The following is a 17836-nucleotide window of genomic DNA, read 5'->3' as shown; positions in this document are numbered from 1 at the left end:
AATGCAGTGGCCAGATCTCAGCTCACTGCAAGCTCCGCCTCCCGGGTTTATGCCATTCTCCTGCCTCAGCCTCCCAAGTAGCTGGGACTACAGGGGCTGCCACCTCGCCCTGCTAGTTTTTTTGTATTTTTAGTAGAGACGGGGTTTCACGTGTTAGCCAGGATGATCTCAATCTCCTGACCTCATGATCTGCCCGTCTCAGCCTCCCAAAGTGCTGGGATTACAGGCTTGAGCCACCGCGCCTGGCCTAGCCATTTCTTTTAATATTTCTCTGACCTTGGGCAAAGACATTAGTCTTTCTGAGGCTCCGTTTCTTTGACTGTCAACAGAAGTAACTATTACTTTTGTCTTAGGTGTGTCAGGAGAATACATTTTAACAAATAATGAAGTATGCTTATCATAACAATATATATACAGAGAATATGCAGTACATAATATTTTTAACAGTAAAAACAGTAACAGTAAAAAAAAAATATTTTTCACTGATTTTTTTTTTGTTTTTGAGACAGAGTTTTGCTCTTGTTGCCCAGGCTGGAGTGCAATGGTGCCATCTCGGCTCACTGAGACCTCCGCCTCCTGGGTTCAAGTAATTCTCCTGCCTCACCTCCCAAGTAGCTGGGATTACAGGCATGCACCACCACGCCGGGCTAATTTTGTATTTTAGGTGAGACAGGGTTTCTCCATGTTGGTCAGGCTGGTCTCGAACTCCTGTTCTCAGGTGATCCGGCTGCCTCGGCCTCCCAAAGCGCTGGGATTGCAGGCGTGAGCCACCATGCCCGGCCTTTCACTGATATTTTTAAAGTTAACATTCTTACTCCATGTGCTAGTTGTGCTATTTCTCCCTACGAATAATGAAATAAATATGAAAACATAACTAATCCTTTCCTCTTAGGATCTTACAATAATAATCAGAGCTATTTGTAGGCTGTACTTTAAACTTTGAAGAATTCTGTATTTTTTCAACTGAAATCTGAGTTACCTTATTAAGAAAATATTTTTAGAAAGCCGTGGCTAGTTGTTTCTACAAATCTTTATACTATGAGAAAAGTTGGTTACATATCTCAAAATATAATGCTATTACGCAGGTTCTTGAAAATGTAATTAACAATTTGTTTCACAAACATATTTTTAAACCAGATTAGTGAGATGACAAATGGGCAGAGATAATTACAGATTCTAAAGAGAGCATTAATACTTTGACTCTATATTTTATCTTTCAGATATTAATTTTCCTTTAGAAAACAGGAAGCCTTAAATGTAGGCCGAAGTGTTTGTGTTCAGATACTGTGTCTTAAGTTTATATTTTAATAAACCTTATTTAAAAAGTTGACAGCATGAATTACATATCCATGATCAATTATATTAATATACTTACAGAATGTTAGTCACCACTCTTTATTTTTAAATTATCTTACTACATTTTTCATAGCTTATTGAAATCACTATGTAGAGAATGAGTTCTCAATGACAATAATTTAATCACAGATAAATTTACTGATAATTTTACACTCTTATTAATGTAGCTAGGCAATATTTAATTTGAAAATCACATATGAGTTAAATGGAAACAGACAACTATCTGAATTAAAACTTAATTGATAACATATAAATATCTAAAAAATGTAATTCATTTTTGTGCTCTAGCTGAAGCTGTTAGGGTTATATTCTATGAATCCAGAAAAATAATAACTTGTTTCTATAAGCTGAATGAACTGGATGAAAAAATGCTGAATGGGGAAAATTGCGTTGTTACTGAACTGAACAGAGATTTTAAAATCTGAGAAGTATAAATAAGCTCTTTGAAAATTTTCCTTACATGCATAAACTGGATTCTGATTCTTTGCAACATACAATAGTTCAGCTTCATTAAGCAGTCTTTAATCCAACAGTTTAACTCTCTCTGGACTCTGAAATCTTATTTCCAATAGTTTTATGCCCATGGTGAGGGAGAGAAAAAGAAATATTGCTAAGAATTGAATTTCCCCATCTCCTTTTATGGAGTCTCCAGTAGCGTTGCCTCATTTAGTCAACACATGCTTGGTTTAAAACAGAACGAAATTGATCTCTAAGGCACGTGCCACACAATCTGGGGAGGGCTCAAAGCCTCAGCTGCCACCGTAATCAGCTGCCACTTCCACAGTTGCCTGACAAACACTATTGAATTCCATCGTTAAGACTGAGTATCAGAAAAGAGCAATAAGGGGACATTTATAGGAGACAGATCTTCATAAATCTCTATTACATATACTTTATTACAATAGAAATGGAAATGTTAGGAACATAGTACAAAGAAAATAAGATACAAAAATACACTATACAATTGCATTAGATTTCAACTGAATGTCTTGGAAGGTGTCCCTACAATATCTCCAGAAGATAAGTGAAGCAAAAATGATGTTTGATGCCCATTTATACTTTTTTCTAAAAGAACCACCAAAGTAAAGTCCCAGGATGTGTGTCCAATCTCACTTTCCCTTACCAGCTTGATTAGCCTCCACAGCCAAGTCCCTGATTCTGTAATTGCTTTTCAGTCTTTGGGTATAAAAAATAATTTTGACGGAAGCAGATGGTGCTGATGACAACTCAATCATTCCATTACACTTCTCAGCAGCATCTGCCCTATGTCTAGGAGGCAAGTGAAACCACATTCCCCATGTATTTATCATGCAGTGATGGGCATTGAAGACTCCATTCTAGCTTTAATCAAGGGAAGTTTCCCTTAAAAATAACTTCATACATTACACACTAATGTAACAGTACTAAATGGAATCTAGCTGTAGGCAAAAGAAATATAAAGAATCTATGCACCATAAACTTGGTGTCTCTTTTGTGTTGAGAGAAATAGATTGTGCTCTGTTTTTGAGTTTGATCTTGAATCATAATTGCTTATAATGCTTTTTAAAGTCTTTGATGTTGTGTTTGTTTCATTATAAGAATCTGAGACAGGAAATAAATGAAAAGAAAGAACAGCAGTATCTCAAAGAGATATCTGCTCATCTATGTTTGTTGCAGCACTATTCTTGATAGCCAAGTTATGCAGTGAACCTGAGTCCATCAACAGATGAAGACAGAGAGAGAATATGATATCTTTGCACAATGGAATATTATGCAGTCATAATAAATAATGAAATTCTGTCATGTGCAATAACATGGAGGAAACTGGAGGATATTATGTTAAGTGAAATAGCCAGGCACAGAAAGACAAATGTTGCATGTTCTCATTCATAGGTGGGAGCTAAATTAATTGCTTTCATGAAGATAGTAAATAGAATGGTGGTCACCGGAGACTGAGAAGGGTACTGGGGAGAGAGGATAAAGAAGGGTTTCAATGGGTACCAAAACAGAGTTGCATAGAAGGAATAAGACCTAGTGTTTGGTAACACAAAAAAATGACTATAGTTAACAATAATTTATGGTATATTTCAAAATAACTAGGGAAGACAATTTGGAATGCTCCTAACACTTAGAAATAATAAATGTTTGAAGTGAAGAATATTTCAGTTTCCCAGATTTGATGATTATAAATTATATGCTTGTATTAAAATATTACATATACTCCATAAACATGTGTAATTATTATGAGTCCATAAAACACAATTTAAACAAACTGTAACTTTTGATGAAAGAGATCTGTCTCCATCTTCCTTTTGACAATCCATTTTCCCTTTTCAAGTCTTTTCTCCCTTCTCATTTTCAATTTAAAATAGGAATTTAAAGATCTACCTTTTCTTAAAATTTTGTTTCAAGATGCTTTCACTTTTGCAGATGGTGGAATGTCCTGTGCTGTTAGTCTGTTCTCACGCTGCTAATAAAGACATACCTGAGACTAGGTAATTTATATGAAAAAGGAGAATTAATGGAATTGCAGTTTCATATGGCTGGGGGAGCTTCATAATCACGGTAGAAGACAAAAGACGAGAAAGGCACATCTTACATGGCAGCAGGCAAGACAGAAGATGTGCAGGGAAAACCATCAGATCCCATGAGGCTTATTCACTATCGTGAGAACAGCACAGGAAAGACCCACCCCCACGGTTCAGTGACCTGCCACCGGGTCCCTCCCACAACACGTGGGAATTAGTACAATTCAAGGTGAGACCTGTGTGGGGATACAGAGCCAAACCAAATCACCTACAATTATTTCAATTGTTTGGATACCTCAATAAATCTAATCCCCTATCTGTTAGAGCACAGTATTTTTTTTAAACCTCAATTACTTCAGGTTTTACTATTTATCTCAATTCCTTTAAAAGTGTAACACTTCTTTCAAAAATCCTTTCCTTGACAGAATTCTTGAAAAAAATTTAGGATGGCCTCCAGTAGAATAGTAATAGGCATTAGATAATTACTTGCTCTATTTTATGATACTTTGCAGAAGAGAGTACAGAATTTTACTACATTTAAATACAGCAGTTATTGACCCTTGTATATTTTTTAGTCATGGGATTTTCTCTTTAAAACATGAGAAATATTACTTCAGTATTACTTCATTGTTTTAATATTCATAATTGAGTGAAATATAAAGCTGATCTTATCTTCAACACCTACAGAAATAATTTTATTTATTCTGCTAGAAATTTTCAGAAAAATTTCCCTCTTTAAATTTAAAACTTCACACAGAAAGTTGTATAACACTGATTCCTGCTTATTAATCTTTTTTACTGAAGACGCTAAGGCTTCATGATTTTTCAGGTAATTTTATTCAGATTCAAAAAGTGTATAATTTTTCTTTCATTGTATCTTTCACTATTAGTTTTGATCTGCTTTTTTTTTTTCAATTTCAGGAATGTTTATTATTTGCAAATATGGCTTGGTGTTTTTTCCTGCATGCCCATTACAGACGCTCATATGTTTCCATCTCTCTTTACTTACTGTTTTTTCATTCTTCATCATGCTTTCCTGCAGCAATTTTTGTGGGAATGTGTGTGTTCTGCACAAGAGGTTCTGAATAATTGTGCAATAGACCAGAAAACTAGGTGGTTCACACTGCTAACAAAGGCCTCTAATTAAGTCAGAAAGATCTGATTATGGCAGAGTTTCACAGAAAATTGCTCTGGCCAAAGATGGCCATCTTCTTCCAAATTTCTTGAAAGGAGACTTTATTGTGACGTCACTTGTGGGAGCCAGTACTGTGCAAAGACTATTCTATCAGGAGCCAAACATTATATAATAATTAAAAAAATTAGGGTCATAATTTTACGTATAAAAGTATTGGTGGTAACAGTTTGTGTTTTTCTGTCATCTAAAGTTTGCTATTAACTAATTTACTTTCTATATAACAGTAAGAAAGATTTAGCTTTTTTTTGAACATTACATAACCAGTCTGTTTTATCTCAAGTGTGCTCAATTATTAACTACCAAAATGTCCTCATCTATGTCCATCACCCATCTATACTTTAAAAGTATAACTCAAATGTTGAATTAAATTAAAATAATAGGTTCATCACAAAGAGAAGGAAACTGAAATAGCAGATAAAATAATTGGCAAACAAACAAGGTTATAGTATAATCATCAGCAACAAAATAAGAAACAAAATCAGTGATTCAATTCAAGATGACATTTTAAAAATTATGTTGATTAACATTTTCTAAAGCAATGATCAAATTTTCTTCTAAGTTAAATTCTTGCCACACACACACACACACACACACACACTCTTATGTAAATACATATCTATTGATATTTGCATCTCAATGTATTTTCTTCTTTACCTAACAAAATCATGTCATTTTCCATACTTATTCTTTTTAGTGTACTGCATAAGATAAATTATAATTTTGTGTAGATCTCAAAGTGTTTACTAATTCTTTTTTATTGATCCATCTCACTGTTGCTTGTAAGTAAACAGAGTGGCTTCTAAAATCAGTCACAAAATCCAGATTAATCGATTGAGCTACCACTTACTTCTATCTAAGTAGCATGGATAATACCAGTTGTGGCTCATTTTCAGGCCAGATGATAGATCCCTTAATTCTTTGCCATAAAGATTAAAGCAGGCAGCTTTCTGGGATGGTGTCAAAAGTCCTGGCCAGTTGTGAGTAGAGGAACAAAGATAAACATAACCTAACAGTAGCTGGATTTTGTATTGGATAATAGGCCAGATGAAGACAAACTATCCAATCCTATCTTTTTTCTAGATATTCAAGTGTAAGACATCAATTCCACAAATACTTCTCTTCCGTAGGAAGAGAAAGAGAGATGTAGGAAGTAGCATTTATCCTGTGTTTCTAACATATTTGCACCTGGAAAGAACCACTGAGTTGTTGGGCAGTTCTATGAGACAAATCATAGTCCAAGGGGAGTATCCAGTTGCAAAATTTCTTTGCAGATTGCCAAATGCAAATATATGCAAATACTAGATATATAAATATATATCCATATTCATATATATCCATATATATATACACATATACATATATCCATGATGAACATGCCACTATTTTGTTTGCTCTTGTTGATTATTTTATGGATATAATAAAACACCCAGTGTCGGAGGGTTGGGCATGCCAGCAAATAGCATTAAATTCCTACACTGCAGTGCTTTACTCCGGTTGTCTCCAATAACTTAATGATGTTAATTATTTAATTGAATGTTGTTGGCATGCCAACAGCTCTCTTGCCTGTTTCCTTCTTTGCTCTCTGAAAATGTTCTTGACATGGGAAACATGACAGTCTTCCTTCCTTACAGGGTTAAGTATCCTACTTTTAACATTTAACATGGCCCTCTTCAGTGAACAAAATTCAACACTCCTTACACATCAGAGAGGTCCAAGTAAGTCTGCTAAAAACTTTTGTGGCTTCCTACTTTGAACAAACTTAGGTAATGGTAATACAGATATAAAGGAGGAAAGATAATCTTCATTAAGATGAGGAAGAATGAGTGTCACAGAAGGAAAGCATTAAAATCATGATTTTGGCCTTGAAATTCTGTATACCTTTGCTGTTTTGCTCCAAAAGTTATGACACAATGTGTGATTTATGATCTCTTACCTGGAATCCCCAAGTGATAGCCAGTAGTGAAGTTTGCTTTAAACCCTCCTCTCGCCAACACATCGTTAGTGATGAGAAGCACAGTCATTCTATTGGTGGTAGAGAACACATCCTTTACTGGACCAGGCCCTGTGTACACAGCTGTTCCAAAGGAAAACGAGACAATCAGTGAGATGATCCTTTGGATCTAGAAGGAAATGTACCCCACATCTCAGTTCCATCTGCCGGACATAGGGCTACATGCTACATGGCTCGCTCATAGAGCAGCCATAAGTAAATGAACGCACACATTCTTTTACATTTTGAACACTCTTCAACAAAGCCAACTTCTCTTTAAACTTTTTTGATATTACTTGAGGTTTGTGCAGCTCTATAATGTAATGATGAATTACTTATAATATATCTGACTTAGTACCACTGCTATTCAAAGCTCATGTTATCCCAGATAAATGACTACTAATAAAGACCTTTATAAAACAACGGAGTTTATAGTCACCTTTAGTAAATTGTTAACTAAACATATTCAGTATTTTTTGTGTGTTGAATCATAAACCTAATCTGAAGGATGGATTGTTTAGAGATTGAGAATATTAACTGCATGGTGGCTTTTAAACATTTTCCCCTTAATCCCTCGGCTTTGGGGATTTCATAAACAATAAAACATTCTTTACTATATTTCAGCTAATTAAAAACTACATTTATTTTAAAAAGTTTTATATACTGGAAGCCCTGAAAGTGATTCAGTTTCAAAAGACCTTCCTGCCTACAAATTTTAAAACAATAACTCAGAGATCTTTCTGGAATTCTTATTTACTTTTCAATGATTTAACTATTAACAGGTGAATTGACACATTTTATTTTTTTTAGATGATGATAAGTCTGAAATTTTTATTTGAAGAATAATTTGATCTAAAATGGGAATACTATTTAAGATTTTTTATATGTGTATAAAAGAACCAAATTTCAGATTCCTCAGTTCTTTCCAACCTTCTAGTCACAACAAAATTTTCTTTATTTGTTCTATGTGTGACTCCCAAAATCCTGGGCTCCCAAAAACCCAGGAAGCTCACACTCTAGAACTTTGTGAGATTTTGCTGCAGAATTCTGCATAAGGGCTGACTGATGAAAATGTTGGGGAACCCTCCCCACCACACTGTCCCTTGATGCGCTCTAGAAAATGTTCTCTGGGGTTTTCATTGAGTAGTTGCAGCATTCATGTGATTGTACCCTTATTGCATGTCTAATAGATCAGATTTTACTATAAATGATGAATACAAGTCCAAAGCACAGTTAGATACAACACTTTTTTTGGGTGTGGGGGGGTGATAAAACACTTCTTAGTTGTATCATTTCATTCATCAAAATGGATCATTTGAGCATCTTTATTTAATGTGTGACTTATCAAGAGACACCTTTTTCTTAAAAATGACCAGCCTGGCCAACATGGTGAAAGCCCGTCTCTACTAAAAACACAAAAAATTAGCCTCCAATCTACTCAGGAGGCTGAGCCAGGAGGATCGCATAAACCCAGGAGACAGAGGTTTCAGTGAGCCGAGATCGCACCACTGCACTCCAGCCTGGGTGACAGAGCGAGACTCCATCTCAACAACAACAACAACAGCAACAACAAAATGGTGGTAGTTAAATAACATATTAGCTATCATGTGTTTGATAACTTTTTAGTGTGTTAGCATGTATTCTATGGTCTATAGAATACACAAAATTTCCTCTATCATAGTACACTCTAACAGCACAAAAATTTCCTCTACAGTAGTACACTCTCCTTAGGCTTATTTAAAAATAATCGATAAATAAAAAAGAAAAATAAACTTTGGTCAATTTTTGAAGCATTCTTAGGTACCTATACAGAAGCAGCTAGCACTAGAGACACAGCCAAAGTAATAATAAAATGTAAAGTAAAACTCATTAAAAAATTTTGTATAACAACACAATTTGAATAGTTCGAAGTAAAATAAAAACTGATTTCATAGTTATCTTTGGACATCCGACGTACATATAAAGAGAACTACATAATGGGTGTCCTTCGCTTCTAGTCTCCAATGTGTAGTGCTTGTGGTAGTCGATTAATACCAGCTGGTAGGAACTGATGACTCAAAAATATTGTCCAGAATAGTTGAACTCATGGAGATAGAGAGTAGAATGATGGTTACGACTGGCTAGAAAGGGTACTGGGAAGGGTGGGGGAGTGAGTATGATTAATGGATACAAAAATATAGTTAGAATGAATAAGATCTAGTATTTGACAGCACAATAGGGTGACCACAGCCAATAATAAGTTACTGCACATTTAAAAATAACTAAAAGAGCATAACTGGGTTGTAACACAAAGACAGGAGAAATGCTTGAGGTGATGGATACACTATACACATGGATGTGATTATTATGCATTGTAGGCCTATACCTCATGTATCCCATAAATACATACACCTACTATGCACCCATGAAAATTAAAAATGAATTTAAAAAGTGAAAATAATTAGTCCTGCTTTGTGAAGAACGTTCAAGAAAAATATTATGTTGTCACTATTTTAAATATGCCCTATATTGTAAGCTCCACATAAACTTATGCCACCTTACTATTGTATTTTCATTTTGCAAGTTGTAAAAGAGTGATTACATTTATTAAGAAATGCTCTTTCCATCAGAACAACATCTTGAGCTACACAACCTTTACAATATTCAGATTGCAGACTTACTTAAGAACAAGGAATCAGCTTCTCCACCATCTCTTATTTCAACTACATCGTTAATATTTTCTAAGTCAAATTCTTGAAAATGAAGTTGTATATTCTTTCCTTTTTGTGCATTTAAAATCCAAACACCTTAAAAGTAAGAAGTAACATTTAATTTGGAACACACTTGGTGATTTCTCTTAAAAGCTTCACTCTCTTGAGAATTTCAAATAACTTAAAAAAAATTTTTTTTTCCATTTCATGAAAATCAATATTTTGAGGTGTTTCTTTTTTCCTTTCATTACTTTTTTTTTGGGTGAGAAAATATATTGGTTTATTCAGTAATATTTATAGTAATATTTCAATTAAATTTGAAATTATTTAGTATAATTGATATTTTTGTGAAATGGAATACTTTAATCAAAGTTTACAAATATTATTTTACCTATACGATATAACATTTATGAATATCAAAAGATACCAAAATTATAGTTTTATTTTTTTAATTTTCCGTGATCAAATTTAGAAGAAAATTAGGTAATTAAAATGCAATTTATAGGACAAGTAAGCTTTAATATTTATTTTAAAGGTTTCTGCATTTATTTACATTTAGTTCATTAAAAAAACAAAAACAAAATGAAACAAGACAAACAGCATCAATAAACACTTCTTGTTTTTATTGATTTCTGAAATGATTTAACCTTCAGATTTTTTTCTAGGCCATTCTTCTCTCATTCTCTATTAGTTTTCTCATTCACTCTTAAGAAATATAACTATATTTATATAGTAACAGTTTCTAAGTCTTTATTTTCTGTACTTTTTTGAAATGCAGGCAAATTTATCTACTTATTTACTGTCTATGGCTGTACATAGTTCAAATCCAACATGTTCTAAAGAAAAAGTAGAATTATCTCTTTTGCAAACTCATTTATCTTATCCTTCCTATCTCAGTGGCACTACTAATCACCCACTCACAGTTCTCTATGCTTGAAACCTCAGCACCTTCCTTAACCTCCTTTCTCCTACCACATCCAATCAATCACCAAAGCCTGTTAATACTACCTCCTATATCCTTTGAATCCCATTTACTTCTCAATGTCCTTTGCCACCATGACAAGAGTTCAAATAACTATAGTCTCTCATCTCCCAGTTGGTGATGCTGATGGTTCTTATACCTTACCATCGATCTCTGATCTAAAATGCAAGCTCCTTTTTATCGCCATTTTCCTGTAAACTATTCAAAGAACACCCCAGTGCTCTCAGAATGGAATTCAAACTTCATAACATGGTGCAAAATCCCTTCATACTTCTAATTTTACCCATTACCATTATTTAATTTTTCTTGGCGATTCAAGAAACAGTTGTCTCCTACTTTGGTATGTCAAGGACTCTCCACGTCTCTCCACAGAGTCCTGCCTTTACCCTTATTATAACAGTATTTTGGACATTCTGTGCCTGACAACATATTGAGTCACCATCTATACTGTGCTACATTTGTGTCTTCTTTACTTACTTCAGACTAAGGAAATAAAGTATTGAATACACATTTGTCGAATAAACAAATACATTTAAATTTAATAAATTTCTCCAAATTGTTTCAATGTTCCACTGCTTGCTGGATTTTTCAGATTATCACTTTGTTCAAATGACGTTTAAAAGATGTCTTCAGTGTGAAGCAGAGATAACTTTGTTTCCCCAAACAAGTCAAATTAGATTAGTTGCTATTTATTTTTTGGGGGATGAGTTATCTGTCTACAATACTGACCCTATATGCACCTATAAAAGTGATGCTCTGTTATCTCTTGATCATCTGAAGGAAGAAGGTTGGCTTTTTCTGACGACACATTTTCCCCAGCACTGGGGCATTTCTTTCATTGACAGAATTCTCCATTTAGCTTAGTGGTCTTAACCAGGCATGGTCATGGAAAGATGCTTGTTTCCCAACCCAAACTCCTGAAGTGGAACCTTTGTAGGACGGGCTAGGGAATCTGCATCTCCAACCCAATCTTTATGTATCTCTATATGAGTTTCTCTATTTAGGAACATTGACCTAGAAGTAGTCTTTATGCAGTTTTAGCAAACTATTTTCTCTAGACAAAATTTTTAGTGATCTTTCTTATAATTTTATTTTTTATACTGGAAATAATTACATTACTGTAGCTATCTGCTTTATTGACTCCAGTGTATATTTGCAAAAAGTGTGAATGCTACAACAGGTTCTTTACTTTTTAATACTTTCCATTGTCTTTCTCCTTTGAAATTGCAAACTTGTTAAACACACTGTAGACATTATATGCACAGACAAGGACAGTGATTTAGAAAGCGGTGTCTGGAGTAACACTGGCTCTCTTACTATTGTTATTCAACTTCTAAATTTGGAATTATAATAATGACACCTGCTTCAAGAAGTTCTTGTGGTAAATGAATGAAACAATGTATATTGGGCATTAACACAGTACCTGCCATGAAACAAATGCTGTATATATTTAGGAATTATTGTTATTTTTGTTGTTATATTAAGCAATCTTATAGGTAGACATGACAGGTGTACCCATGTTTGACAAATTGATAATTTACTTTGCTGTGCCAAGGGGAGATCTACATTTCATATGGAGATTTGTTTCTGATGACCTGGAAAAGAAATGACTCACAGAAAGCCAGATTAGGGTAGCTGTTTGGAAAGTTCATAGAACTGAATGTTGTATTTGGCTCCCACAGTTCAAAAGGTCCTCCACAGTCCGCTGAAAAGGAAAGCAATGAGAAATCATTAGTAACACAATGCGTATTTCAGAGAGCTAATACCATATGCCAGCGAATTATCAATTACATTTCTTAGAATACAAATTTTGACAAGTAAATTTTAGTCATGTAAGGGTAAATGTTGCAGTTTAAGTAAAGGAAAAATACTTAATAGATTAAATAGATAAGAACTCTAATGATCAGTGATGTTGAGCTTTTTTCATGTGATTGTTGGCTGCATGTATGTTATCTTTTGAAAAGTGTTTGTTCATGTCCTTTGCCCACTTTTTTGTGGGGTTGTTTATTCTTTTTCTTGTAAATTTCTTTTTCTTGTAAATTTTCATATAAATTTCTTTATAGAAGCTGGATATTGGACCTTTGTCAGATGCATAATTTGCAAAAGGTACCATCTGACACCAGTCAGAGTGGCTATTACTAAAAAGTCAAAAAATAACAAATATTGGAGAGTTTGTGGAGAAAAAGGAACACTTATAAACTGTTGGTGGGAATGTAAATTAGTTAAACTATGTGGAAGACAGTGTGGTAATTTCTCAAAGACCTAAAGACAGAAATGCCATTTGACCCAGCAATTCTGCTACCAGGTAGGTATATACTCAAAGGAATATAAATCCTTCTATTATAAAGACACATGCACATGTTTGTTCATTGCAGTGCTATTCAAAATAGGAAAGACTTAAATCAACCTAAATGGCCATCAATGATAGACTGGATAAAGAAAAGGTGGTAGGCCGGGCGCGGTGGCTCAAGCCTGTAATCCCAGCACTTTGGGAGGCCGAGACGGGTGGATCACGAGGTCAGGAGATCGAGACCATCCTGGCTAACACGGTGAAACCCCGTCTCTACTAAAAATACAAAAAAAAAAAAAACTAGCCGGGCGAGGTGGCGGGCGCCTGTAGTCCCAGCTACTCGGGAGGCTGAGGCAGGAGAATGGCAGGAACCCGGGAGGCGGAGCTTGCAGTGAGCTGAGATCCGGCCACTGCACTTCAGCCTGGGCGACAGAGCGAGACTCCGTCTCAAAAAAAAAAAAAAAAAGAAAAGGTGGTACATATACACCATGGAATACTATGCAGTAATAAAAAATAATGAGATCACGACATTCGCAGGGACACGGACAGAGCTGGAGACCATTATCCTTAGCACACTAACACAAGAACAGAAAATCAAATTCTGCACGTTCTCACTTAGAAGTGAAAGCTAAATCATGAGAACACATGGACACATAGAGGGAAACAACACACACTGGGGCCTTCGGAGGGTGGAGAGTGGTAGGAGGGAGGGGAATCAGGAAGAGTAAGTAGTGAATACTAGGTTTGATACCTGGGTGATAAAATAATCTGTACAACCAACCTCCATGACACGAGTTTACCTGTGTAACAAACCTGCACTTGTTCCCCTGAACTTAAAAGTTAAAAAGAAAATTGAAAAAAAAAATAGATAAGAACTATTCAAAATTTCTTTAGTATTCTTAAGGCTCTTGTGAATCTTCAAGAAAGCATGATAGTGTACAGCACTCCCCTAAAATTATTTGTACAAAGGAAATTTTTTGTCAAATATCTTTTATAAATAGGTTTCATAAACTAAAGTATCAAATTTCTACAGTAGGGACTGTAGAAAATGTTTACTTATAATAAAACAAATTCAATATTTACCACTCTCTAACGAGAAAGGCTAGTAAATCATTTAATTCTGCAATTCTTGATTTTCCTTTTTTTCCCTTTTATTTATTTATTTATTTATTGGTAGTCTTAAGGGGAAGCTTCACTATTCTGCACATCGACAGTGAGGAAAGGGCGACAAAGTGAAACTTCATTTGCTTAATGAATGCTCTGATCTGGTAGCCAACAATGGGCAGAAGCCGAATAGAGACAGGTAACTTACTAAGGCAAATTTATTAAAACAGTAGAGCACAGATCTTCCAGCTCAGAGACTGACCCTTTAAGTAGGTAGATTAACTTTATAAAATTCTTAACATACTTTGGTGTTTCATTTATTAGAAACAAATTCTAAAGTAATGTAAAAAATCAACAACTATTTTAAACATTCTAATTGTATCTACTTCTTGTTACCATTATTATGTTTTAAAATAAGACCAAAAGAAGAAAAGTAACCTAATTTGAAGAATGCAGAAAACTGGAATAAATATATTATTTTCTATTATTAAAGGCATATGATACTGGGATTATTTACCCACAATAAACTAGAAATCAGATTATGGGAGGAATAATTAAGTGTCTCTACATCTATGACAGGGTCTATAGCCATACCCTCTTCTTTAATTTCTCTTTCATGTATCATCTGCCTTATTTCTGTAAATCACCTGAAATTCATGTGCATCTTCAAAATTTACATGTAACGCACTGCTTAGATTTGAGTTTCATGATGCATATGATGGGAGAGAGAAGGCAATTACTCTGACTTAGTGTTGGGATCCTTGCCAACCTGTCCTGTTCAGTAAAGAGATAGGGCATGATCCTGTTCTACATGACTTCCAGGACCAGGTTTGTCTATACCCAGATGAACTTATCAAAATAATAAAATGTTTTACCAAAGCTTGCAAAGTGTTTCCATGCGTATTATCTCATATGGGGAGAGAATGCAGTGCATAAGAGGAGGATTTGTTGGAGCTGCTGGATGAAAATTGTGGCTCTGAGTTAGTTGTCTTGGAGACAACTAGATATCTATTAAGGATTTTTTGGATCGTTGTAAAATTAGAGAAATTAAGGAACAATTTAAGAAATGTTCCTTTGCATTACCTGCCATACTTAGTACTGGTTTTCAAGGCAACCTTGCGGATTAGGTAATTACTATTATTATTTCAGCTTTAAATGGAAAATCTGAGAATTACAGATATTCACTTGCTTGTTAATGCCATACACAGCCACCTAGTGTCAAAGTCAAGAACTCATCGTGGTTAATCTCAAGCTCATCCCACAGCACTTTACTGTCTCCTATTGGGTTGATTAAACTTTGAATAATTTCCACCATCTGGTTCACACTGCCATAAGCAGGGTTTAAATTGAGTCTGTATAATTGGCACTTCATATATACATAATAAAAAAAGGGCAGTGGATGAAAACACTGACAAGTAAAGTCAAGGATGGGTAAACCTAGAAGGAAGAAGAGAGTGTACACGGGGTGCTGAGAAAGGCATGTGAACCAAAGAAAGAACAACAATGGAGAATAAGGGCAACTTCTCAACAGGAAATCATGACTAATTTACAAAGATTTCGGAAGAAGGGTCTACGACAATCCTATAACCTCTACATACACATGGCACATTTGATTTCAATAATTCTACATTGCTATGAAACACTTCTTTTAATCCTTAATGAGACCAGTGAAGGAGGGAATGTGTAACTAACTGCAGGGACAAATATTCCACTCAAATATAAGAGTGGGAAAAAGTAACTGCCTATTTCACAAATGTAGCAGTGGCCAATAGTGGATTTTAAAAAAATGTTTTTGTATTTTTTACCATTATTCTTATTTTATCCTCAAGTAACAGGAAAAAATGTAAAACCTTATATTCCTGATATAGTAAATAGTTGAGATTTGGAAAACGCATTGGATTTTGACATAATTGAACACTTAGTGTGCTATACTTAAAGATGAGTAGGTAGGATGTTAATGAGTACATAATAAGAACTCAAACGTTGTCAACTGTAATAGTTAAACCTGTCAAGGCAGGCAGTTTACTTAGGATTTCTCCACTAAACACAAGTCTTGGAAAATGCATCCCTTTAAAATACTTAAGTACTTTTTGAAATGCATTTAAATTATAATTTATTATCAAATAACTGACCAATAAGACATCTCTGATCCTTGGCCTGATAAAATAGATCAGTTACTCTCTGCATATAAATGACTGTAAAGAATTGGTAAAAGCACTTTAAGTCATTCTAAATATGACGACACAATTTACTTTAATGGTGGTGTTGATCTAGCAGAGATGTGGCGTGTGCTTCTAATAGAGAAACTAAAGATTAATGAAATGTAATTCCAGATATCACAGTCATGCTGTGCCATTAGGTAAAACATCCTCAGCCAGGGAAAGAGAGTAAAATAGCCTGTCTGGTATAGGGAATTGTATTCATTTACAGTGTTAAATTCCTTCTTCTTCTTCTTTTTTTTTTTTTTTTCTGGGAGCTGTTCTCTCAAACACTTGTGTTCTGATTAATTTCTTACTATGCCACTAGGGATTTTCACTGCATATACTATGTAAATAACATGCAGTATTTGGCAAAGTGATTGCCAAGGATAGGTATTTTCCTTGATGCATGTCATTTTTACTCCATGCTTAAGCTTCTGATGTCCATGAAATGTGTGTTAACGCAGGGGTGTTTACTGAGAGGTGGAAAGGAGAAGAGCCTAGCTTTCATCTACAATGACAGGGCTTTAATTAAAAATATTTATGGCAAAACAAGAAATGAGAATATGGGAAAAACAGATTTTTGATTGATACTTTATGTGATAGAATTAATAGATGCAGCTTGAGAAATAATACAGCCTATTGATTGATGTTTGAATATATAAAAAGTGGCTAATTTTCAAAATTGGCTATTGTTTTTCATCATTATTGTAATAGATACACAAATCTTTTGGTATTACAAATAGCATTTTAAAAGTTTAGGTTGTAATTTAAAGTAAAATATTCCATAAAATTTTGTGTTCATTTTATCAAAATTTATGTTTTCATTAACAAGTTATAGTGATCATTCCTGATATAAATATTTTTATTAAATGTGCAACAATAAAGTACAGATTTTTATTCTCTGTGCTCTAAATTTGGTTATTAATAAAAATCCAGACAATGAGAGCTCAAAAACATAGGCTATTAGTTTGTTTTGTTTTGTCTTGCGTTGAGATTGAGTCTTACTCTGTTGCCCAGACTGGAGTGCTGTGGCTATTCACAAGCATGATCGTAGTGTACTCCAGCCTTGAACTCCTGACTTCAAAGCATCATCCTGTCTCAGGCTTCTGAGTAGCTCGGACAACAGGTATGTGCCACTGTGCCTGGCTCAGGCTATTAGTTTTAGAGGTAAAATAGTTAAAACAAAATAAAACAGCCCAAAACACACTGATACAAGTGTATATGTTTGCAGTTAATATGGAGTTTGCTACAGGTTTCACTATAAGTCATACTAACGATATAGAAAGCAAGCAGTTCTGCTGAATATGGCCATCAATTTCACTGCTGAATATGGCCATCAATTTCAAGAGAGGTAGAGAGGTAGACAGGTACTGATTGATTCATATCTACATGAAGAACTAAAGTTAGATTATTTAGCTCTAAGTATTAGGTCACATCTACAAAACTTTCCAAATTAACTTCCCCACCCCTCCTCAGAGAGACAGGGTTTCGCCATGTTGGTGAGGCTGGTCTTGAATTCCT

General features: G+C 34.6%; 1 protein-coding gene across 1 annotated transcript in view; it reads right to left on the bottom strand.

Annotated features, from left to right (window-relative positions):
• TMPRSS15 (transmembrane serine protease 15) overlaps window positions 1-17836 on the bottom strand; it is a 133678-nt gene that overhangs the window by 51064 nt on the left and 64778 nt on the right. Inside the window, exons 14-16 of the mRNA XM_050782170.1 lie at window positions 12336-12425; window positions 9709-9834; window positions 6992-7132 (exon numbers count right to left, since the gene is read on the bottom strand). Of these exons, the coding sequence (XP_050638127.1) occupies window positions 6992-7132; window positions 9709-9834; window positions 12336-12425 (357 nt within the window). The remainder of the gene's footprint in view (window positions 1-6991; window positions 7133-9708; window positions 9835-12335; window positions 12426-17836) is intronic.

Source organism: Macaca thibetana, chromosome 3 (assembly GCF_024542745.1).
Source record: "Macaca thibetana thibetana isolate TM-01 chromosome 3, ASM2454274v1, whole genome shotgun sequence".
Lineage (NCBI taxonomy): Eukaryota > Metazoa > Chordata > Mammalia > Primates > Cercopithecidae > Macaca > Macaca thibetana.
Note: the sequence above shows the minus strand (reverse complement) of the source record. Positions and strands in the feature narration are given on the sequence as shown.